Source organism: Gavia stellata, chromosome 10 (assembly GCF_030936135.1).
Source record: "Gavia stellata isolate bGavSte3 chromosome 10, bGavSte3.hap2, whole genome shotgun sequence".
Classification (NCBI taxonomy): Eukaryota; Metazoa; Chordata; class Aves; order Gaviiformes; family Gaviidae; genus Gavia; species Gavia stellata.
In genome coordinates this window covers 6,734,222-6,758,216 of record NC_082603.1, presented here as the reverse complement: position 1 = coordinate 6,758,216, position 23,995 = coordinate 6,734,222, and the positions used below count along the sequence as shown (strand labels likewise).

The following is a 23,995-nucleotide window of genomic DNA, read 5'->3' as shown; positions in this document are numbered from 1 at the left end:
AACTCCTGCTGCTCCGTGGTGAGCTGTGACGCCAAACTCAAACCACTTTAGACCTGAAGCTGGACTTAACCTGCGGTCCTGGTCTTAGAAGGACATGCTGTCTCTCTTCTGTGATCATCCCTCAACTCTGAACGTCTTCCATTGAAAAATCGACCTTCCACGCTAGGAGGCAAGGATCAAATGGGTTGAGAACAACTGGCCCTTCTTTTTTTTGCAAGGATTCTTTGAAATATTTTTAAGTGCCAGGACATGAACCAGTAAATCCCTCCTTTCCACACTCCTGCCTCCTGCAAGCAGCCCCGACTGCTGTCCAAGCCAGCCAGTTAAAGGGTTAACTATAACTGGATGCCTGAATGGCTGCCTTACTGATCCCACGGAGGTAACTGAAAAGACATGATGCATCCCTCACCCCTGCCCATCCTGTCGCTGTCTACCTCGTCCAGCGAGCCTTTCAGCTCGCTGCAGCGTCCCTTCTTCCCTCCTGCCCTTCCCTTGCCTCTCCACCTCCTGCAGACCCAGTTTCTTTCCCTCTCTTTCTCCTGTGTCCTGTCTTGGAAGTCTTCACCTAGAGATCGGTGTTCCATGAGAGACAAGCTCCTTGCTCGTGGCGCAGCATCCCTGTCCCCCATACGCTCTGATTCCCTGCTGCAGTCCCTTGATCTCAGGCATCAGAGAGAAATCTGAGCAGCATTGCGGTAATGCATGTCACACCTCTTGCTGAGAAACTCGTGAGCTTGCTAGAACAAACGGTGCAGGGAAGATAAAGGTTGGGGGCAGGAGGTATCAGGAAAGGTACCAGAAAGATCCTATAGCGGACTCCGTGTCCGTCTGGGCACAGCAGGTCCAGCATGCTCAGCTAGGAACATGACACTTTGCAAACGGTATTTTTGCATTGATGTTCGAGGCTTATGCAGCGGAGCATCCCGAGACCACTGGTCATGGGTCCATATTTTGAGGCTGTGCCACAGCTTCTGCGACTGAAGATCTCCAGGTTTTTGTGCTTGTTAAACGCTGTGAGCTGCCTGTGCTGCGCCAGGGAGACACTCATTGCATTTAATTAACATTTAATTTGCTTTAAGATTACATTAAAATGTGCAATAATAGAAACTCTCCAAAGGGCGGGAGGAGAAGGGGGAAACAGGCGTGCTAAAGATTGGCTCAGTTGCTGGTGCTGAAGTGTTCTGCAAGAATTACATATGGAAGGGAAAAATACTGTGCTTCCCTCTGCAGTCACAGAAAGTATTTGGCATCTGTTTGGCAGCAGGGCTCGGAGAAGGGCTTTCTCCAGCTCAGAAGTGAGTCCAGCAGCTGGGAAGTGGAGACTGAGTCGCTAAATCCTCCTCCCGTGGTCTGGAGGAGAGAATGGCCTTGTTCAATGTCTGGGGAATCTAGTAGAAGAGATGCCCTTGGGCTGGAGAGGCAAATCACAGGCTCTGCCCTTCTAGAGACCGTGTAAAACCATTAACTGGCACCTATACATTTTTGAAAGGAGACGATGCCAGGCCCATATAATGCATGTGTGTGTTGCGTTTCCCTCTCCCTTTGTGTTCCTCCCTGTCCCGGGGTTATGTAATGAAGGATGCTGCGGATGTGCCAGCTATCCCGGGAAGGGGCTGGCAAGGATGCGAGGGGCCAGCAGAGGAACGAAGGCTCTGGGGCTGGTTTGAAATTTAGAGGAAAAAGGCAATAAAGCCATTTTCTGCCTGGGTAAGCCTGTTGGGGAAGAGGCAGTTTTAGCTTGCTTATGTAACCCTGAGTCTAAAGAAGCTGCTTGGGATCCTGGCCGGGTCTCATGGCTCTGCCGCACAGGCTCACCTTGCAGGTGCCTTGCTCCCTTTCTTCTTCCTCCTGCCCTCAAGTCCTGGTACTTATGCTGTTTCTGGTGCTGCTGGATCATGGTGACTGATTTCTGGTATTGCTGCCCTTTGCTCTCCTCCGACACCTGATCAGAGCAGGTCTTTCCAAGAAACCATCCCAAAGCGCAGCCTTTAAAAGCCTTTTTGCCAGTCAGAGCAGCTGAATGACTGGTGTGGGTGAGCCTTTGGCTGCTCTGTGCTGTGTGTCCGTCCTTAGCATCTGCTTGGCATCTTACTGGAGATGTTTCAGGGTCCCTCCCACAGATGAGGGAACCAAGGATACAGGTCTGATGAAGCACAGAGCCATTGAGGTCTTTTGGTTTGGTTTTTTCCTTTTTTTTTTTTTTTTTTTCCTTTTGCCACTCTGGCGAGACTTATAATCGTCATCTTCTTTGGTTTTCCCCTGCTCACACCCCTGCTCCCCCACATCGACCACAGGAACAGAGGGATGAGGACTCGCCTGGGCTGCCTGTCTCACAAATCAGACTCATATAATGATTTCACAGCTATTCTTCCGGACAAGCCCAACCGGGCTTTGAAGTGAGTATAGCTGCAGCATCCCACCCCACTCCCATTTCTGTCCTTCCCCTCCCTACCCACCACCCCCTCTAGTATTATCTTCCTTTTATTGTACTTTGTATAAGCTTTGACTGGTTCTTTTAGCCACAAGGAAGGAGGAAAACAAAACAGCGCTGATACAGCAGGAACAGCCTCAGAAAATACCTGGATCATTGATACGAGCTCTCCCGTGAGACAGGACATGCGTACGGTCCCCACTGCTGTACGTGGGACATGTCTGCATGTATTTGAAGATGTAATTTACCCCTCCGTTGTCACAAATCAAAGTCTGAGCAGTTTACTCTGTATAAGAGGTGACCAGCAATTTCAGGTCACAGTTCCTCTTATCTAAGCCTTGTTATTAAACACTACCAAAAAGTCTGTATTAGTTTGCACAGCACTTAAGGAAGATGCTTCAGACAATCCAGAGTTCTGATTTGAGATGAGTGGGATGGAACTCATCTGATCACAAGTCACTGCATACATCTATGCTAAGAGTCTAACCTTCCCCTTAAAGTCAGGAGAGAGAAATAAACACTTCTGCAGAGGTGGGTTTCATTTCACTTAACTTTTGGCATTTACAATGTAAATGTCTACATCTGAACTTGTTCCCTGGGCCTCTGCTTAGAGTCAATGAGGAAAAATTGGTCCCTTTTTGGGTGTGATTCATCCAGCCTATTTTATCCGCCTACCTGGGGATGTGAGATAAAGAGAGTCAAGTCCCTGCAAGTCCCTTGGTATCTCCTCACTGACTCTCAAGGGAGCCCAGGGTGACTTGCTCACCTGGAGACCTCTACATTGTAGACCTCCAAAATTAGGTGAGAAGAATTCCACCCTTCCTCGGCGTCCTTGTCAAACAGCCCCAGAGGGGTTCAGTGGCCATGGGTTGTCTGTAACTTGCCTCTTCCTTTCTTTACAGAAGACTGTCAACAGAAGAGGCAACAAGATGGGCAGACTCTTTTGATGTCCTTTTGTCCCATAAATGTGAGTAGAGATCAAATTCTACCTTTTTTTTCCCTTTGTACCCTTAATACTGCTTGTAGCTAGGGCAAACAAAGTATTGTGCATCGCATAGCACAGGAATGGCCCCTTGGGTAGCTGCTTACTAGTCACCAGGCAATGGTCACAGTCATGTATAGGCAGGACTTGTCCTCTGGTTGAACGGCGAGGGAGAGAGTTTCTATGGGTTCCCTTCCTGGCTTTGCTCTTGACTGGGTGACCACAACCAATAAAGTCATCAACTCAAGGTCTAGCCTTCTCCAGCTCCTGGGGATGCACTGGAGGCAGGACCCCAAGGCTGTAGCCGTGCATACCGTCCTTTGGCAAGTGCCCGTGGGTCCAGTCTTTCCGCACAAGTGAATGGCAGGTTCTCAGCTTGCTAAAGCCCCCGGGATCCATGGCACCGGCCTGTCTCCCTCCAGCTGCTCTTCCGAGCTGCTGTGCAGCTACGCCGTCTTGAAGCGCAGCCTTTGCTGGGAGTGCTACAACGCAAGGCTGTATGTGGCCCAGTAACCTTGAACAACTTGCTCTGTAGCAGAGAAATCGTGCATGGTAGCCCTCAGCGGGATCTAATTTACAGTTACCAATGCAAACCCGAAAATTTCACATCCCGAAACCTTATGCAAACGTATAATCAGCGCACCTCGCTCCATTGAATAGATCAATCATATCAGTTCTGTTCAGAAAATATTATTCTGCTTCACCAACATTTTCATGCTGAGAGATTATAAACAAGACGGCGAAATTCACAGTATCAGTTCATTAATGTGTTTCTACTGAAGAATAAAACAAGAGCGAGTCAAGGTTGGGGAGAAGTCAATGTGGGCGGTGAACTATTTTATTGCAATAAGGAACTGTCTGGTTTTCTTAGAGATTCAGGTTTTTTCCACGCTTACATTTTAAAATATAAGTGTAGAATTATATTATTATTTTAAATAAAGTGTAATTTTGCTGGATTTCTACTGCGATGACAACAGTTTTGGCAGGGAATTAAGTGACATCTTTAAACAGGCTGGCTGTCCGAGGCAGAAAAAGCAATATATAATTTTAGCAGCAGTATCTTGTTGAGATCATTGCTCTTGCAGCCAGTAGGAAAAAAAAAAAAAGATATGGTGTAGCTGGGTATGGCTAAGAGGGAACATTTCTTTTGTCAAAATTCAAAACAAGAAGGGAAAAATGCACCAAAGAGACTACAGGGTGCCTGAGGGATGGGGAGGGGGGAGGACAGGATATTCACATCACTGTTACAATTCTGTGCTCGAGCCCCAGTTCCACCCTCACCAGTGCAAAAGGCAAAATTGTCCTTATTAGAGATGGACTGCAACAAAAGTGCTTTGGTTACAAAAGCCAGTGAATTTACGCATCTATGTGCTGACATTATACAGACTGTTCCCTCTTCACTTGACTGCTGCGAATGCTAAATCAAACCTTAGTTCAATTATTTCATCCAACAGCCTCCACAAGAGTGTCTGTTTTTATTAATAAATTAGCCTTAAAGAGTGATAAATGAATTATCAAAATTTTTCCTGTCTCCAGAACAGAAAGTAATTCTGATAACTCTCTGGCACCTAATGAAAAATACTCAGTTTCTAATAGCAACAGAAGTTGATCTTTAAAATTTAAATGAATCTTTTTTTTTTTTATCAGCAGTCATGGTGACATTGCCTGGTGATCAGTGACAAAAAAATTTGTTGTTTAATAAACTACTTTCTAAAGGAATATATTACTACTGCTCTGCACCTGAAGTTTCTGGAATTGCTAGCCTGGCAGTCAAAGGTTATAACGATGCAAATACAAAAAGCTCTGTTGAAACAGAAGTGTTATTTCAGTTACACTGGTTTAAAGGAGCGAAGAGCGTATATCAATGAAAGGAATTGTCTTGTAAAATCATTGTGGTTTTGCTTATGCATACTTGTATCCAAAACACAGAAGAATTGTCGAAGATCTGCTATGGAAACAGAACAAAAGCGTGTTGCATTTTTGCTGTTAGAAACATGTGCTGATGTTAGGAAAGGGAGTCTTGTGCCTTACCTGACCGAAATTTCAGAGTAAGAAAAGCAGTGCCTGGCTCGCCTGCATCTGTCTGTAGTAAAGCTGCCAGCTAATATTCTGTTTCTAGTGCCAAGAGAAGGACAGAACCATCTCAGTCTAATTTCTCTGTGACTGCCCAGGTGAACAATATTAGCCAGGGGAAATTTGAATTCATGCTCGGGGGCATGGGCTAAGCACCAGCTGGGCTCAGGGAGGATTTCCCCTGAGGCTTGCAGCATCAGCAGGTAGACCGCTTCTGCTTGACACATCTGTCATAAACTCTTCCTTCGCTAGACGGACAGCTCATCTATTTTGGAAGGGAGATTGTGATGCCAATTGCAGGGGGTTGAGTGGTGCTTTCTGCTGTGGTCAGTTGTTACGGTGGTTTTGGGTCCCTTCCAGCCAACCTATTCTTTGCGGGGGGAAAAAAACCCCGGAGTGCTCAAGTAGGACTCAGGAGCTGGATGTAGCAGCTGAAAATGGGGCAGTCTTTGGGGGTAGTATTGCAAGGGGTTGGCCAGATGCAAAAAAGAGCTGCAAGGAGCAAGACAGTGGATCAGAGCTCCCTAAAAGACTCTCTGAAGCGCCAAGGTGAGCAGGCTGCCCTTGTACACGGAGGAGGCTCGCAGGGCTGCAGCACTCTTTATGGGAAAGGCTTCTACTCTTCCACTTCCTATTTTCCTGAGTCTCCAAAAGGTCTCCAAATGGAAGTGACCTGAACAGGCGTTATGCATTATACAGTCTCTATGGAGGGTGTTGTCATGCTCATTTTTGTCAAATATCCCTTGAAGTGTGATGGCCCTGTGGAGCCCCCCCTTCCCTCTCCCCCCATTGTTTAATGAGTGATCTCTGTAGGTAATATTTGATCCTGACATGCTACTTCTGGCAGCATCTTGAGTGGAGTATTGGAAACCCCTGGGTTTTGGAGCAGTTGCATGTCTCCAGAGATTCCCAGGCTCGGTGACACCCCTCCGTATAGAGTGGTCTGGCTTGGATTAATTCCCCGGTCATTTAAAGAATAATTTGTGTTGACATAAGCAAGAGATTGTGAGTAGGAAGGGCAGAAAGGCTCTCTCTGTCACACCCCCACCTTCCTTTTGCACTGGTATTGGGACTCCAGCATCCCCCAGCCCAGCCCTCTTAGAGTAAGCAACACTGAATGGTAGGATGCAGCGCAGCTCCGTTTCATTGACAGCCCTAGATGAATAGGTCAATGCAGTGATATCTTACTTGGTTTTGTGAATGGGTGAAGCAAACGGACTTGAAACCATAGGGTCAGCCAGTTGATCCCCTTTTTACAGCAGAGCCTTCTCTGCAAGAGACGCAAGCACAGCGTAGCAGTGCTCCCTTGGGTCAGGGCTTCTGAGCATGGCAAGCAACAGGAGAGAGGAGTTTCATCCTGCTTTGCAGCAGGGAATTGAGAGAGCAAGAGACAGATCGTATGTAGTGTGCTTCCTTGGATGCTCAGGGAGCAAAAGCAGTGGGTTTAACATGCTAGATTTTGGCATCTTTTCCCATTTTGTGCCAGTGCGGATTAGCAATGGCTCCCAGGGAAGTGGAGCTCAGTGTGGTCTGTGGAGTGTGTGTGTGTGCACGCATGTGAGTAACAGAGGAGTAATCCCTGCTCTGTACCCGTGCCCAGGAGGTACAGGCTGGTCAGCCAGATGGAGATTTCTTTTGACAGGCTGCTGGAGGGAAATACAAGCAATGGCATGTCTCATTCTGCATCCCTTGCGGGGCTGGACACATGGCTCGTCATTTGTCCAGAATCCAGCAGGACAGTCTGTCCTCAACCCTTAGTCACTTCTCAATGAAGCATCCGATACAAAAAACACTTGCACTGAATTTTCATTTTTATCTCGAGTGATTTTTCCTACACCACACCCCCCCCGCCATGTTTTGTGAACTCTTTGCTCTTCTGCACAAACTTTATTGTCTTCCTCCCCCTTCTGTTGTCTACACATTGCTCCTCTTCCTACACAGCACAGGAATATCGCAACCTACTCCTGGTTCTTTCTAAGCCAGAACAGCATTAGCATTGTGCTGGTGACAGGCAGCTAACATTCACCAAAGCAATGCTAAGCAGCAGTGAGAGCATGTACATATGCTCTAGGGAGCGTTGTGGCCTTGTCTCTTCAGCCCTGGACCCAACATGCTCCATAGAGCTAATCCATTCATTTACCAGCCATAAGGACTCTACCTTTATTTCCTCCGTGAAGTGCCGATTGCCCTGATGGCGTGAAACGCATGCATTAAATACATGATTGTTGATCGCTTTCTTACTCTGACAGTCGCTATTGCTTGGTTATTAAGCTGCTGCCTGAATGATTTAAGCCACTAATCGCAGCTCTTCCTCGTGTTGCTGAAGCCTGCCTTAGTTAAGACCTGTGTTGTGTTTTGTGCTAGTCAGGTCAATCCCTTCCTCCACAGCCCTTAGGATCCGCTCTCCATGGCCTGAAGGACAACATTTGAATGGGATGTCAGGAGCATCTGAGTCCCAGTCCTCACGTAGTCATTCATCTGTCTGGCAGTCCCCATCCAGAAAACACAAATTTTTCTCATTGTCTAATTCACAGGTGACCTGCAGGGTTACAGCTGTATGGTGCGCTGCAAGATCTTGGGATCGGGTAATATACAAATACTTGCCCAATCCTTCCTTCCTGACGATCCTCTTGTGCATTCCTTTGGTCTATTTGAACCAAGGCAGGTTCATTCTGAGCAGGGCATTTTGAAACTTACATTTACACTGCAAAAGTAAAAAGCAAATGTTTTCCCCTTCTCTTTCAGACTCTTGACACTCAGTAGAAGAGCTCAATTTCTTTGCCTTCATCCTATCTGCTCCATCAGTACTGATTTACTCCTTTGGCTTCAAGCAAGGCTCACCACTCTTGAGTCAAATTCCCAAAGAAGTGTCCAGTAGTTGGCTTGAAGGGCTGTGCATCTATACCAGTACATCTCTGCCTTCTTGAATGGCCATGCCTTTAGGCTACACGTGTTAGGGCTATCTTGTGCTGCTGTATCTGAAGACTTCTAATCCTGCTTTTCATTTCTGTGCTTTTTCTGTAACGCATCCCTTTGGAATTGCACTTCTCAGGTGCTCCAGCCGTCTTCCAGAATATTTCAGGAGGCTAACTTAGTAGGTGATGCTCTCCTGCTCATATCGCACTGCAATAAAGTGCTGGTTGCCCCAGCAAAAAAAGCTGCCCAGTTGGGTGGGATGAGCTTTGAAATGCTGATCATTCATGAGTGATGCTTCTTTGATAGCATTCATGTACAGGAGGAGATGAAAGTCAACATCCAGGTCAAATTCCAGCTCAGGTGGTGACAGTCCCCATACCTAATTGCCCTCCCGCCCTTTCAATTAATTTGTCATTGTTCCATGATAACCTTGTGGGCAGCGATTTACTGCTACGCAGTCATCTGGGCTCCCATCGCTGAACTCCTGCTGCCAGGCACAGCTGTAAATGCTGGCAGGCAGTCAAAGGCTAAAGATGAAATCTGTGGAGAGCCAGGCAGCCTCGAGGCAAGGATGACCTCTCCTGCATCCAAGGCTGCCTCTGAAAGGTCCTCCCAGGTCCGGCCTCATCACTTCCAGCTCCTCAAAGGCTGTGAGGAGGGCACGACAGGAATATATAAAGAAGTGGAGAACAGCCAGACACTATTATCAGACACTATTGTTCATCTGTCCTCCATCTAAACTTACTTCAGGATAAAAAGGATCTGATTGACATGAGGGCAGAAGGCAGAGCATATGGAAACCTCCTGGTCGCAGGAGGGACCGGCTGCGGCTGCTCTCTGGGACGGGGCTGAAGCAAAGGCCTTTCTCACCTCATCAGTCATGAAGAAGTCCACTTCTTTTAGCAGATAGTATATTTTGCAGATATTATATTTTGCAGATACGTATTTGCCATGCAAAGATGCTATTTCTGCAAGTGATCCTCTGTCAGTGCTGGGGCTCTGGGGCTGTTGTAGAGAAAAGAGAGGGGAAAAAAAAGACCAGGACAGAGAAAGGGGAGCAAGACCTCTGCAGGGACACACAGCAGACACTGTATAGTTGTAACAGTGCGCTCGGGTGCTGGGTTATTTAACGTCAAATGTCCTAGGAGCTGATGATATATAAAATGACATACATCTCGGGAACTGCTGCTTTCTCCCTTTTGTACTTTCTTCTTTCTGAAACTGGTCAGCCTGCTGTTACGTCCTCTCCTTTTCCTCCTGCAAAGGCTCCCTGCTCTATTCTCAAGTCCTCCGCTTGCTCTCACACAGGCCCTATGAATTTTATAGGCATTAAGGGGGACACAGGTTTTGAAAAATTTTTCTGTCTCCTAGATTTCAGGAAGGGGAGAGCAGCCCTAAACCGTCTCTCTCATTCATCATATTTATCTACCCCCAGAGAGGCTCAAAGCAGCCACGGGCAGCCTGATCCTGACAGGTACCCTGCTCTTGGAGATGCCTTTGGCACTCTCTGCTCTGCAGGCTTCTCCAGGGCTAATGTCACATTATTGCCCGGGCTTGAACGCACAATTTGCCCTGTTAATTGCTCTGCAGTGCTCACGGACAGAAGCCCAGGTTTTGTCCCCAACAGCAGTCCAAAACCTGATCTTCTCCTACAAATGCATTGATTGAGAAGCTGCAGGACGAGTTGGTGTGATACAGCTATTTCTCTCCCTCCCGTGGCTGGCAGGAAGAAGCAAGCGTAGCTGAGACGGGACGTACCCCTTTTACTTGCCGATTGCTGTGCTGCAACAGCTCTTCGCAACGCAGCGTGCCGATGGAGCAGACAGCGGCGCAGAGCCCATTGATGAAGGAGCTTTGAGAAACAGAGAGTGGAGAGGTTTAGCCTGTAGTTTGGTCCTGTCTGGCCTAATATCTTTTTTGCCTTTCCCTTTGAGAATCTGGGAAGCCAGACATCTTCACTGACTTATGTGCAGCCAGAAATAGGATTTAGTTGCGGTTGAACACCAAGGGCTGTCTCTTAGGGCTTGAAGCTGAGGACCTAGAACTGAAAAATATCTCCATGACCTAAGTTATTGTCGGAAACAAGAGAAGCAGGAATAAGATTAGGACGCAAAAGGGAGAAAAAGGGCAGTGTTACATTCCTGCTTCTCCTCGCATACCTGGCACAGGCAAGAAAACAAGGACAAAGCTGTAGGGGAGTTTGGGATGGATCCCGTGCCATGACCAGCCCCTGTCCCCCGTGGGCCTGGCCTTGCTGTGGACATGTGAAAATGACCTGCACCAAGCTTCAGGCATCGCCCCTTGGGCTCCGTCCCAGCTCCCACACCCCCTGCCACGGGAGGAAGGAGGGAAGGCAGCACTGCCGAGATCTCGCACAGCAGAAAGGGGGGAGATGGAGTCCCCACCTTGCAGCGTTGCAGGAGTCCAAGTCCTACAAATCCTCATCAGTCTTTGTTTGTCCCTGCCACACACACAGGCACTTGCTCCCTCACCCTTTTGGGGAGCCTGATCTGGCCAAGTGCATTCCTGATTCTACCAATATTTTTAGCTACTGGCTTGGAAGTAGCCGGTGCTGACTCAGGAGGTTTCCAGTCATGAACTACGAATATTCAGATCCTATAGAAAAAGACCAGGTAAAGTTAGAAACATGTTACTGGAAAAAAAAAATTAGGAGCCAAATTTATCCCAAGGCTAAAGGAAGAAGAAAGGGCATGTGTGAAACCCTCAGCTACTTCAACTCTGCTGGTGCCATTCAGGGAAAGGAAATAAAAAACAATAGCTGTGTCCATAAATACGCCCAGGCAGGGGTTTAAGGGGACACAGATTGCCTAATAAATCTTTCCATATTTCTAATCTGCCCCGGCTGACTCAGATTACATTACTGAAATGTCACAATTGCTAAGCATTAACAAGCGATAAGAACACTTTTACCACCAACTAGACAAGTAGTAATTATGCTGTGTCCTTTCCCTCTCCCCTTTATTGTAGCTGTAACTGTTAGACTCTCCAAGATCCTTCCTCTGTTTAAATAACTAAAAATATGTCACACAGCAATAAAGCAAAGTGACAGAAAGCATACGAGACAAGTCCACAGACGCTATGTTTTATTAAAGGTTTTTCTTAATGACAGATAAGACATTACAAAGTGCTGTATTAACATGCACAAGATGCTGTGGCAAAGAGACCGTATCACTGAAGCTTGACATTTTCAAGAGGAACTTTTCAAAGGTTAGGTGCCTCAATCTCAAAGAAAGCCTTTTGCCATGTTAGCTGGCAAAATGCTTTTTCAGAGCAATAGCAAATGATGTTTGGCTTCATGGCAGCTCACTAGACTCCAGTTGAGGCAATGGTGTAAGTTATGGACACGTCCTGGCATCGCAGACCATGGGAGAAAAATCAAATGGTCTTTGGTAGGCAGGGGTGGATGGAAGGATGTCTATTAAAGAGACTGCTCCCTGCCCTCTTTCTTCTCCCGTTGTAACTCCCCGCGTCTCTCTGGCAGATGGGCTGGCTGCTTTCCGCGCTTTCCTAAAGACTGAGTTCAGCGAGGAAAACCTGGAGTTCTGGCTCGCCTGCGAGGACTTCAAGAAGACACGCTCGGCAGCCAAGCTGGCCTCCAAGGCCCAGCGGATCTTCGAGGAATTCATCGACGTGCAGGCTCCTCGAGAGGTGGGTATGCCCGCACCCCGGGCAGGCAGAGCATCCCTCCAGCGCAGGGAGCAGGTCCATCTCCTCCAGCTGGGACCTGCGGCGTGCCGGGGGTCGGGGAGCTCTCCCTTCCCTCCCAGAGGTGATGGTGAGGAGTGGATAAGGAGGATGGGAATGCCATCCTGCCTGCTACAGCTGCCTCTGCTTGCAGTGACTCATCCCCTGGTGAAGGCAACTACCTTGACGATACTAAATTACTCACAGCCAGTGAGTTCACTGGCAACCACAACCTACATTTCCTAACCTCTACGAGCTTCCTAGGAGTATTTCATCTTGTTCCTCTCATTTACTATCAATCCCCAAGCAGGCTATTGGGCTCATTTCTCATAGGACATTTTGTATAAGAGCATCCCACGAATGACTAACTTGTTGACTCTCCAGGGAGGAGTGTTTATCTGCTGACTAACTCCCAACTCAATCAAACCTCCTAAAAGATGCGAGCAATAACTCAGAGCTGAACAAAAAGTGCAGTCGCAACCCGAAGCCTGGAATTGTTAAGTCCGCTTTCAAGCACTGACAGGCTGATGCGACTGTCAGCTCCTGCGTCGTGATGCCGGGTTGTGTTATTGTATTCATAACGCAACCAGGAGGTTGCTTACTGCACTGGCTCTACCACAGCGGTCCTCCTGCGAGACTGCATGGGTGCTTGTCACCATCCAGGTGCCTGCAAGGGGATCCCCTTAAAAGGGCTCTCTTTACTCCATCTTTTAATTAGGAAGGCTATTGCGAGGCCACTGAGAAGCACCCAGATTTACACCAAGTGGTGGGTGTGTCTCGGGGCACGCTTCAATCCCTGTCATCCTCAATGGGCATCTTCCTGCTCTTACTCATGAAGCTGGCTGAGATTTTCAGGATTGTGGGGCTGAATCTGGATTAGAAACATGAGCTCAAGTTGGATGGGGTCTTTCCTAGAATTTGGTCCTGTTGTCATGATTTTGGCAAGCTAGAACGTGAAATGACCCTTAAGTGACACAGAGAGCTAATCTATATTGCTGTCATCTGAGTTAAGGCAGACAGCTTTACTTTCTAGACTCCTTTAAGTTTGGATGCTGGATTAATAACAACAAATAACATCTTTTCAGCCAGCTTTTAAATAATAACCCTAACAAACACTGACTGCTTTGCCAGGGAAAGAAAACAGGAAAACTCATGTTGTTGGCTTTGCAAACAAACGGCAGTCATAACATGAGGGTGGTTTATTTTTTCAAGTCTGTGCTCGAGATATTGTAACACGAAGCTGTTATGGGAAAAATCAAACCACTTATTTTATAACAGCAGAGTTTAAAAACATTTAATAAGAATGTACTAATAGTTTATACCCAACTAAAAGTTCGTTCACCCTTATACTGGACATGTAGTGAAGAATAATGGGACTAGAGAAACCTTGGTCAACAGGAGAGAGGTTAGGCTGAGTCAGCATTTTTAGAAGATGTGCTACATGAACGCATGTTTAAGAGCCTGAATAAAAGTAATTTGATTTCAGAAGTGCTCAGATCAATATAAATCTAGTTCAACTTTTCCAAATTTGGGGCAGGCTTTGTAACGCTGGATCGCTAAACCCCGCAGAGTTTGGGGGGCTCTTTAGGCATGGACAAGGGTAGGACTTTGGTTCTACAGCTACAGCTGAGACGAAATGAAGCGGGCAAACTGATTACTCAGTACCAAATTCTCTTCTGCTACTTTTCCCAGGTGAACATAGACTTCCAGACACGGGAGCTGACAAGAAGAAATATGCAGGAGCCCTCCCTCTCTTGCTTTGACCAAGCTCAGGGGAAGGTGCACAGCCTGATGGAGAAAGACTCTTACCCCAGGTTCCTGAGATCCAAAATTTACACAGACCTGCTGTCTCAAACCCAGAGGAGGCTCAGCTAGAACAGCGATGGGGCCCTCAGTACCATGTGCTTCCCACAACAGCCAAAACCCATGTCTAAATGTGAAACTTTCTTGGTGTTAAAAGCAGCGGGAATGAGAAAAGAGGGAGAAGGGGAAGAGGAGGCTTCCAGAGCATGATCCAGAATGTAGTACTAGGACTCTTTGAGTTTCTGTGCTTTTTTTGGTTAGTGGTAGCATCTTGCAGTTGTTGCCTCTTTCTAGCACAAATCCATAATCCTCTCTAGTCACGGGGTCATCTGTTGGGAAGGCAGGTTTCCTTTAAAATTACTACTACGTCGGTTTGTGTGTAAATAAAGCCACTGCACCTTGCCATCCTTCCAGACACCTCCCCGGCTCTCACCTCTCCCCTGTGTTTGGAGGGGCCCTAAGGGCAGTTCTGAAACTTGTGAAGCCGAGTCTAGTCCAAAGCATCGTCTCCCACACTGGCTGCTGGGGTCTGGATCCAGAAACTGTGAGGAGGGAGAGAGAAAGCAAAGGCATGTGATTCATGCTGCTTCCCAGAGTGGAAACCGTCAGCGAACTCAGCTCAGCTTTCAATTTTGGTTGCACACCTTACGACACCAGCTGCTACCCTGTCACAGCCCCTTATCTTCCAGGGGTGGAGACTAAGAGTTATTTGCCGTATGACTGTCAAGGAGCTGAGTTTTTCTCATGAGGAAGGTGGTCCCAAAAGCTCTCGCTAGACCTGGTCAGGCAAGTCTTCTAGTGCGAATGATTGTTTTTCATTAATGTTATTTATTTGTACTGTAGTTCAGCCTCAGGACCCCAGTCGTCACTCAGGCTTCATTGTGCTAGGCACCGTACCAAAACCTAACACAAAGAGGCTCCTGGCCGCCAGAGACATTAACAGGCTTGGTGGCTTCTCGGGAACGACCTGCTGGCTCTCAGGAAAGAGTCAAGAGAAGGAATGTCCCATCTGCCCCATGCTGAGATGTAAGAAGAACACAAGACCTGCCTGCTATGGCAGATAGCATTTTTCATGTTGTACCTGACCAGTGCATGGCAGGGAGAGGGAACATGAAAAAAATTGCAGTTACATTTTTGTTATTTACTGATTATTGACTGTTGTTGTAACCTACTGATTGTCCACTGTGGGTTCAATGCCATGTAAAGAACTACTAAAGACACAGACCCTGCTGCATGGTGCTTGCTTAAAAATAGGACACAGGGAAGCGTGCATTGAGCAGGACGAGTGTCCGGGTGTGCAGTGGTGTGTGAAGTGTACTTTGGCCCTATTCCCATAGCCTGGATAGCCGGCTGCAGGAGAAGACTCTGTGCAGATGTTAGTTGTGTAGCACCTCCTCTGTGCTGTGCAGTAATACTTAACATCTGAAGGTCCCATTTCTATGGCATTGCTGTTCCGACTTATCGGCTGTCAGATTCTTGCCATGTTTTCTAGTGGAGAAGCAGACAGCTTGTCTGTGGATTTGAGCCTCAGACCAGCGGACTATTTTCTGAGTTTTGTGAAGGCCTGGAAAGTGACCCCATGGATCTTTTCCTTCTCTCAATCATCCACAGATCAGAGGCTGTAAACCTCTGCTCTAGTTTAGGCTGGCGGGTAGGTTTGATACATCAGAAAGCTGGTGATAAATACTTACGTGTAATGTGGTGTAAGCTAGGTAGACTGAATTCTAAAGCTAAGCACAACGTGTTTGGAATGAGATACAAAAAGCCTGCTTTTGGATATTAAAAGTTACTGTCCATGCATTAGGTAGGAAGCAGGTTTTGAGGCTTTTTGTAAGGATGCTGTGCAGGACATGGCACAAATAGGTTTAGGATCAAGATAGGCATGGTAAGCACGTTTGGTTTATTCTGGAGGTGTATTCCTGTGGTCTCTAAGACACTAAAGCCTAAATACGGTGCAGGTGCAAAATTTATGTTCAGTAGGGAAACCTGCTTTTCAGTACGCGGTTGGTCAGCTCTAGAATTCTCCAGTTGTTTTGTAGGAAAAGATCAGTGAAAGGTGGGCACTGGGAAGTGCCCCAGATTCATCCAAGGAGTCTACAACATACATTGGCTCAACCAGCCGTGAGTTTAGCTGTTCGTGGGCCCACAGCCTTATGGCAAACAAGGTACCTGGCAAAGAAGGTCTAGTGGGACAGGTATCTGGGGAAACTTGTTCAAAGGCAGAAGCAAAGGATATTGAGCCACGCATCCAGTGGCTGTCCCTGGTGGTATCCGGGCTATACCAAGTGGAACAGAGTCACATCGCCTATACAGCTCCCTCCTGCTATAGGTGAAAGGGAAGATGGAGGGCAAATTATCCCACGTTGTGGTGAAACACTCTCAGTGCTTGACCTGCAAGTGAGGATGCAAAGCCACTGACTGTTAGGAGGGGCTGGAAGAACTCCCCTTTCCAAGAAACACTATGCCTACTACATCTGCATAACACGGATGGACTGGGATCTCTCAGGGGCACAGTTTGCTTTGGCTGAAATAGTTCCCCTTGAGATGGGCTGTGGTGCCAGTTGTACCCAGTGTCACTCCGACCGCAACATGGCACAGCGACGGTGATCCAACAGCTGCAACGCAGCAGCTCAGCTTCCCAATGCTGTGGCGTTGAACAAGCTGTGTTGCAAGGGATGAAGGGAGGCCACCTCGCCCAGCCCTGCCTTCCTCCGTTTCAGCCTCCTCTTGACCGCACATGCAAAAAGCATCCCAGTGCTGCCCTGGATGTGAGAGACAGCACCAGCAGGCTTATGCAGTCATTGCTTTTAAAGAGAAGGCAGAAGACCATGCTAACTGCCTTGTGGTGTTTCTCTTAAAGCCGCCGATACACGTTCTGGGTGGGCTGGGATGGTGCTGGCCTCTAGTGCCAGCTGATGTGTCCCAGATGAGACTCTGCAGCACAGTGCCCTGCAGGCACCCATGGCATGAGGGTCCCAGAGGCAACCAGGCCATGAGGAAACGGCAGAACAAGATGTTTTTGTTGAGGGATGAGGAACAGAAACTCAGGAGTGAGGACAATCCCCAGGCTTCCCTGATGGCTACAAAGGCTGGTCCTGTTCGGCGTGTGAGTCCAGAAAGCCCAGGAGGTAACATCTCTCAGCAAGCTCCTCCAGCATCAGTGCTGGCAGCCTTTCAGTTCATGTCAGAATTCATCGAAAAACTTCACAGTAGCCAACACCGTGTAAAAACCAAGCTCCCCTCTCTCCTCCATTGACCTGGGGAATGGTTTTGAGCAGGTACACTCAGAGACGCTGTAGCTGCAGTTGTGACAAGAACTGTATTCATGCTGGCTGATGTAGGAGAAATGTTTTGCCTGTTAAATTGGTGCCAGATGATATCCTCCACGGGAAACATCCTAGAGCATGGAGTGGACCAAAAGTATTGTCTGAGGCATATGAGTCTATCACGGTTATTTTTGTTGCTGCTCTTACAGTTTGTCTCTCTTGAAGGAAAGCAGACTAGTTATTTAAAGTAATTATTTTTTTTAAACAAGAAATTGGCACCAGCTGCTTCTTTTATGCCAAATGTCAGTCTGAAGTGAATTAAAATAGGCAGCTTATAGCTCTTCCCCTTAAACCAGGCGCTGATTAAGGAAATAATGACTGAGCTAAAGCTTCGGAAAGCACTGAGTGATGACTAATCCCCATCAAGGACAAATATCCTATCTTTGATTCATCTCTTACTGATTGGAAAGGGATATTCATAACTTACAAACCCCGTTTCCTCTCTCCACAAGCACACACCTCCAAGATTTTCCTTCTGTTTCAAGTAATGTCAGAGTGTGCCATCACATGAAGAGAGGGGAGAAAAAAAATCGGTTCGCTCAGCTCTTTTTATTCTGTGTGTTTGCTGGCACGTGCCCTGTCAGCTCCCAAGTCCTTTGACAGCAAAAGGGAAGAAGAGTTTACAAATTGCCTTTTCTATAGGCTTCAGATGTTGTTAACTCCAGAAGCAGATGCAGAACCCGAATCTGCTTTGAGTTTCTTTCTCCTGCTTTGGCCCGTCAGCCAGGTTTGGGATGATTTCCATCACTTTTACTGGACTTGTTAATGTACCGATGAGCTCCTGCCCTCCACGCTGGGAAGGTGTGAAGGGCAAAGTCCTGCTCGTCTAAGCAGGGGAGGGAAATAGGTGTGTGTGTCTGCAGGTGTGGGTGGGTGAGAGTGCATGTGAATTCATGTGTATGTTATTTAGTGTCTCCTACTAGAGAAGCTTTTCTGAGACATAGACGTGCATGTTAAAATAGGAGAATTAGGCATAAATGACATAAAATGAGATTCTTAGCCAGTGTTGTGTTTGCCTCATGCGTAAGTTTGACCAGTAATAAGAGACGTAAAATTCTGCTAGGCTTCCAGTTACCCATAAGAGCACATGTATCAAACTGAACTGAATGTTCACTGATAGACACAAAACCAAAATGTTTACAGCATTCAGAGCAATAGCAAAGCATACCTCATGCCAGTCCTGGAGTGCCTCTCACCCATCAGTGCGAGCTCTCCCCTCCCTGGGGGCCTCTTGCTTCTCCCTCCAAACCCCTCTCTCCTTCTCAGTCCTGTCCTCGTGGTCTTCCCTCCTCCTCCTCCTTACAGTTTCCTCCCTGAAGCACTCCTGTCCATACCCACCTTCCTCTCCACCAGCACTGTTTGTCCCCATGTATCTGAGCCTGGGTCTCACATAACCTCCTCCCATGCCCTCCTGTTTGCATACTCTCCATCCCCATCTATCCCTCCTCTCTTCTTTGCCTTTTACTTCCCCAGACACTGGTCTCAGCATCTCTCTCCTACATGCCTCCTACTGTCACTGTAAAGCTCCTAGTAGCTATTCCTTGCCCATTACATAAGAAGAAAATGCTTCACATAATTTATGCATTATCTTTCATTCCTGGGGCTGCTGCAGTCGTCTTCTTCCTTGGTACTGTGTTTTCTCCGGCATCGAAGCGTTCTATCGCAGAACTGGAATTAAAGTACATTTTGCTGCTAGACCAGAATGCTTTTCTCTGCCACGCACCTCTTGGGCTTTGCAGAGGCTCGTCTTGTCCCCAGTATCATGTCGTCTTCTTCCATCCACGCTCCACGTGCTGTGCTTGTGGCAGGGGCTGGCTAGTTGAGAGGGCAGCCGTGCTGCGCGGAGGCAGCGGCTGCTTCAGCAGGGTCACAGCTGTGCTTCCTCTTGGCTTTCTGATATAAAAAGAAGAGTGTAAATAAAGGTGTGTGTGTGTTGTATTTGCTTAGTAAAGTCAGTCGTTCTGCTCTGTGCCTCCTCTTGGTTTTACTGGAGGGATGTATCTCTGATTTGAGACTGCAGTAAACTCAACTGGAGTTCAGGGAACTGAGGGCATGGGAGGGAGGTGGCAAAAGGGGATGAGCTTACTACAGAAAAAAACTCAAAATTTCTGGCAAAAAGGCACAGAAGAAAAGGCACTCCCTTCTTCCGGAGGGACCTGGCATAGCAGGGAGGTATGGGGACCAGCCGTGGTGTGAATTGCTTGTCTTGAGTAGCCCCACAACTTCCAGTTTGCATCATGTGCTGTGTGCCCCAGGCTGGATCTAAAACATGACGGATGAGGAGTTGCTTGGCTTTGCATGCACAGTGTAGATAACGGTGTTATCCTAAGAGAAATGTCTTCACGTTGCTCTATCAGTGCCTGCAGTCACCAGCTAAAAAGCAATGAGGGGAAGGAGGCATCTTGTGTTGTGTTTACTTATGCAGTCCTCTGCGGGATTACCGGTAATGAAGAGAACAGGCTACAAGTACTCCCTGGGGTAGATCCCCCTTCCTTAAAAACCCTATAACCTCTCTCCCCCCTCCTCTATACAAGCAACCCAAATCAGACAGGCAGAGTTCAGATTTTTCTCTACGCTCTCTGGCACATCCATCTTCGGTGGGAGGGCAGTGTCCCACTGGCAGGAAGGGGCCTTGAGGACCCGAATCCAAACCCAAGCACCGAGTAAGGCTGTCTTAACTAATAAAGATGTCTTGTTCCTTGGGAAACATGCTTGCAGGTGGCTCAGAAGAGATTTAGGAGGGCATTACTGTACAGAGTGAACTCAGAAGTGAGCCATCAGATACCTGGGTGGAAAGACCAGCTCTTTTAAGACCTTCCCTATGCCACGTTTTTATTTTAATTAGGTCCTGATGCTGTAACTGCCTCCGCAGTGTCTGGGTGCTGCTGGTGTCGGTAGGTAACGGCAGGAGCTGTTTGGGCAGGACACACCGGCTGTTCAGTCTGATCCCTTCCCGTTCAGGGGAAGGCATGGGCTCGGGTTCGGGTTGACCTTCCCTCTGCATTAGCTGCTCGTTTGCTAGGCTCACCTACCCCTAATGAGGCTGGAGAAGCAACTCAGCCATACCAGATGTCCGACTGGCGATGATACCTCCCCTGAGTCATGTCACCTCATTGTAAAGTGTTACCTATACTGTATAGAGACCGTGAGGACGTAATAAACAGCCTGAGAGTACTTGCTCTGTGCCCGAGTGTCTGAAAAGGTGTGAGTGGAACACGTTTTCCTGCAGAGAGGAAAGTGGGAACTGCGAGCCCGGGGATGGAGAGGTGTCTCCTAGCAGAATTGCTGAGGAGGAAAAGGATGGGAGAAGCTTGTGTCTTCTTGGACGCTGCCGTCATCCTTCTGCATGCTGGTTTCACTGGTGCAGAAATGCTGGATGGGGCAGCGAAGAAGGGACGTGTTAACTCTAAGCAGTCGGTCTCCTCTGTTGAAGCAATTTAGATCCAGTCTCCCTGGAGGCATAGTTTGGGGACATGAGTCAGAAATATTGTCAGTAGGATCTAGGAGACTATAAGGAAGGTAAATCTGAAGAGCTTTCCACCAGTGCATTGCTGTCCTTTTCTGGGTACACCCCGCTGCTGCCTGTGATGGATTGCCCACCCCAAACCCCAAAACCAAGGACCTGAGTGCAAGCAACATCAGGAGCAGCCATTCTTGGAAAAGGCTGCAGCAAGGGTTCCCCGCAGCGAGGGGCTGCTGGTGCCTGCCCAGGGAGTAGCTGTGTTGAGAGCTGAGCAGGAGCAGGAGTGCTGGCCTCAGCCCAGGGAGGCAGGCGGCACGGAGAGCGGTGGTGGCCATTGCAGATGGGTGGTGTAAGAAGTCCTTCATCACAGACAAATTACCTGCTCCCCTGAACCAGATACCTCATTGAAACCATGCATAAATCTGCAGGACCTTCCTGGGGTGGGGGGAAGCCGGGGCTGCAGCAGCGGGTAACCGCTTGTTCAGCCATGCTCCGGGGGGAAAATGGAAAACCAAGCACTTCTCTCCCTGCCAGGAGTGTGGAGGGGAGACACGGGGCTGCTGAACCAGCTGGTCTGCTCTCTCCAGCCCGACCACCTCCATGCACATCCTGCTGTCCTGCAGGGAGAAGTGGCCATGGCTGGGGAGCAAACACTCTTTATCAGCCCATTAAACCCACTGACATGCAGCCAGAAGTGGCCGTGCCGAAGGTGGCACAGCTGGGGCATCAGGCTTTCCCACGGACCTGATGCCACAGGTGGCACAGCTCCCAGCTGCCCCTCTGGCAGCGTTTCGGTCACGCTGCCTTACTGCCAAGCGTGAAAACACGTGCTGGGTCTGCTCCCCGTACCAGGACCAGCGGTGGGAGATGCATGAGCAAGTGCTCCTGGTAAAGGGAGCAGTGCGGATGGATCAAGCATGATCAGGCCATGAGGAACAAACAAATGCTTTCTCCACATATAAAAAGCAGCCCCAGGCTCCAGCAGGCAGTTCGCATCGAGGTCTCAGCTTGATCCATCCTTGGGACATAAACTGGGGAGAGGCGAGTGGGATGAGGCTGGCCAGTCACTGGCAAAGCCCAGGGTGAAGGCTGGCAGTGGGGACGGGGGCAAACAAGTAAGGAATGGGAAAGGCAAGTGTTGGCTCGGCAGGCAGGGAAAGCACGTCTGGGGACCACGGTGTGCATGAGCTAGAGACAAGCAGCGAGAGCCAGACAAGTCAGAGCGACTTGGTGAGTCCCAAGGGCCAGTTTAGGAAGTCTGGAGGAGCCTGGGCTTGCTGGGGAAGTGTCGGGCAGCAGCTGAGGGCAATCCCAGGTGCTAAAGTGGGAAGGGGAGGTGGTAGCTGGGGTAGAGATCAGAGTGAGGGCAGCTGGGGGACATGGCGGGGTGGGTGGTGGTTGGGTGTTAGCAGAAAATTGCATGGTGGGAGGTCTGCTGCAGAGTGGGGTTGAAGCAATCCCACGGGGGGTTGCAGCTCTCCTGGAGAAAGGGCTTCAACGGGGAAGGGCTGAAGCCAAGCAGAGCATCTCCTGAGCAGGTCTGGCAAGTGAGGGAGAGCAGTGACCCGGATCCAGCCTGGCCCTGGGTGCACCGAGGGCACTCCTCACCCGGCGCACAGCCCACCCTCCCTGCCAAAATGTGAGTGTTTGTTATGTGGTCTTCACAGGGTTGCATTTAGAAACAAAAATTAAATGAGCTTGTTTTTCTCTGGAAATCAGTGCAGTGGAATTTATCAGTCCCTCTGTCTTCTTTCTATTCCCCTTTTTTTGCCCTAATTCCCTTCCCTTTTTTTATCATTTCTCCTTTTCATCTGCTACTTCTTCCCTCTAAGCCTGTCTCTGAGCCAAAACAATTTACATGCATCCAAGGAAGGATCTGCCATTAGTGCTGCTCTGTCTCTCCTCTTAGTTAGGATATATTTAGCCATCGTCTTTGGTTGGTTGGGTTTTTTTTTTTTTGCCATTCAGTGGCTTTAAAGAGCAGGTGCCGGGAAAAGAAAGAGAAGATTAAAAATACCTGCTGTCAGATACCTCTCCCTACGCAGATGTGCTCCGGCGCTGTGCAAAGCGAGCACATGAGCAGAGTGGATAACAGCTGCCCCTTGAAAAGCTCATTTGTAATTCTAATTTTTTTTTATTTCAATAATCTCTTTCCGCACTGCTACAAATTTCCAGAGCAGCTATTTCCTCTCGTGCTTCATGTGAACGCAGCGTGCGCTTTTGTTGGGAATCAATTAAACGCCCCGTGGGTTAGTCCGAGGGCCTGTTGTTGCACGCAAGCCGCAGAGGGATGAGCGCTGCTGCCTGCGCGGGCAGCTGCCCGTCCTGCAACGGGCTGGGGGTTACGCTGGGCGTGGAGGCATGGATGGAGTGAGGCTCACCTGCAACCACACGGGCACAGCCTCCCGCAGCAGCCCTTGACCGTCCCTGGCTCATAAGCTCATGGCCAAGACCCAGCTGCAATGTGGCTCCTCGGGGACCCCTTGCAAACGTCCTGCTGATGTCGCAGCCTCGGCAGCTTCCCCGTTCCTCCTGGGCAGCATCGTCAGCTTCCCAGTGATGCCGCGCTCCTGCCTGCACAGCAGCAACCTCCTGTCACGGGTGATCCCCTGCCAGCACCCCTTTCCCCGTCTCCTTTGCCTACATCTCTCCTTAAACACAACCAGAGCTTAACAACAGCATGCTGGTGGAGGAAGGGGCTGTCCAACACGAGCAGTGCCTTTAAGTCTCTCCCTTCTGCTCCTTTGCATTCAGCATCTCCCTGATTTCACGCAGACAGCGCAGGGGGACTCATCGGGTTTCTGGCAGTCTCTGCTGAAGCAATGCAGGGAGCGTACAGTGCTGTCTTCAGGTTTTACCGTTCCTGATTGCCGCCTCTGCGGTTCCCCATCGGTTTAGGAGAAATCAGGTGTCAGGTCCTCGGTGAGCCTGCCTGGCCCACAACTTCTGCGATGCAGCGAGACCCCAGCAGCATGGCTCGCCTTGACTCTTCCTTTCCTCCTCCTCGTCCTCCCCCCCTGCCTCCCCTTCCCACCCGTTTCTGTATCCTCCCTTTCTTATTCCCCTCAAACCATACAAAAATACCTGGTACCAGAAACTCTCCCCAGAGCTTGGCTGTGCTTTGGGAAACATGTGCAAGGGTGCTTTGCACCCTGTCACCAGTCCCTCCTTGTTTTCCTGTTACTTGCCACATTTGTATAGTTTTGGGGCTGAAAACTTTATTTTCCTATTTTTCAAGGTTGCTGGCACTTCACAAATACTAACCCAGAAACAACAGCTGCAATAACCGGGACTGG

The 23,995-nt window shown here is 48.7% G+C and overlaps 1 protein-coding gene across 1 annotated transcript; it reads left to right on the top strand.

The window, feature by feature from the left end:
• The first annotated feature begins 353 nt into the window (after positions 1–353).
• On the top strand, positions 354–13,982 carry RGS8 (regulator of G protein signaling 8). Its single transcript, XM_009810183.2, has 5 exons — positions 354–379; positions 2,295–2,396; positions 3,334–3,398; positions 11,905–12,071; positions 13,800–13,982. Exons 1-5 carry the CDS (start codon positions 354–356, stop codon positions 13,980–13,982), a joined length of 543 nt encoding a protein of 180 aa, XP_009808485.1.
• The last annotated feature ends 10,013 nt before the right edge of the window (positions 13,983–23,995 follow it).

Excerpts from the sequence above, each read along its gene's own strand:
- RGS8 (XM_009810183.2), top strand. The coding sequence starts at position 354 with ATGGCTGCCTTACTGATCCCACGGAG. Across the intron at positions 2,397-3,333 it reads AAGCCCAACCGGGCTTTGAA|AAGACTGTCAACAGAAGAGG; the intron begins GTGAGTATAGCT and ends CTTTCTTTACAG. Across the intron at positions 3,399-11,904 it reads TGTCCTTTTGTCCCATAAAT|ATGGGCTGGCTGCTTTCCGC; the intron begins GTGAGTAGAGAT and ends TCTCTCTGGCAG.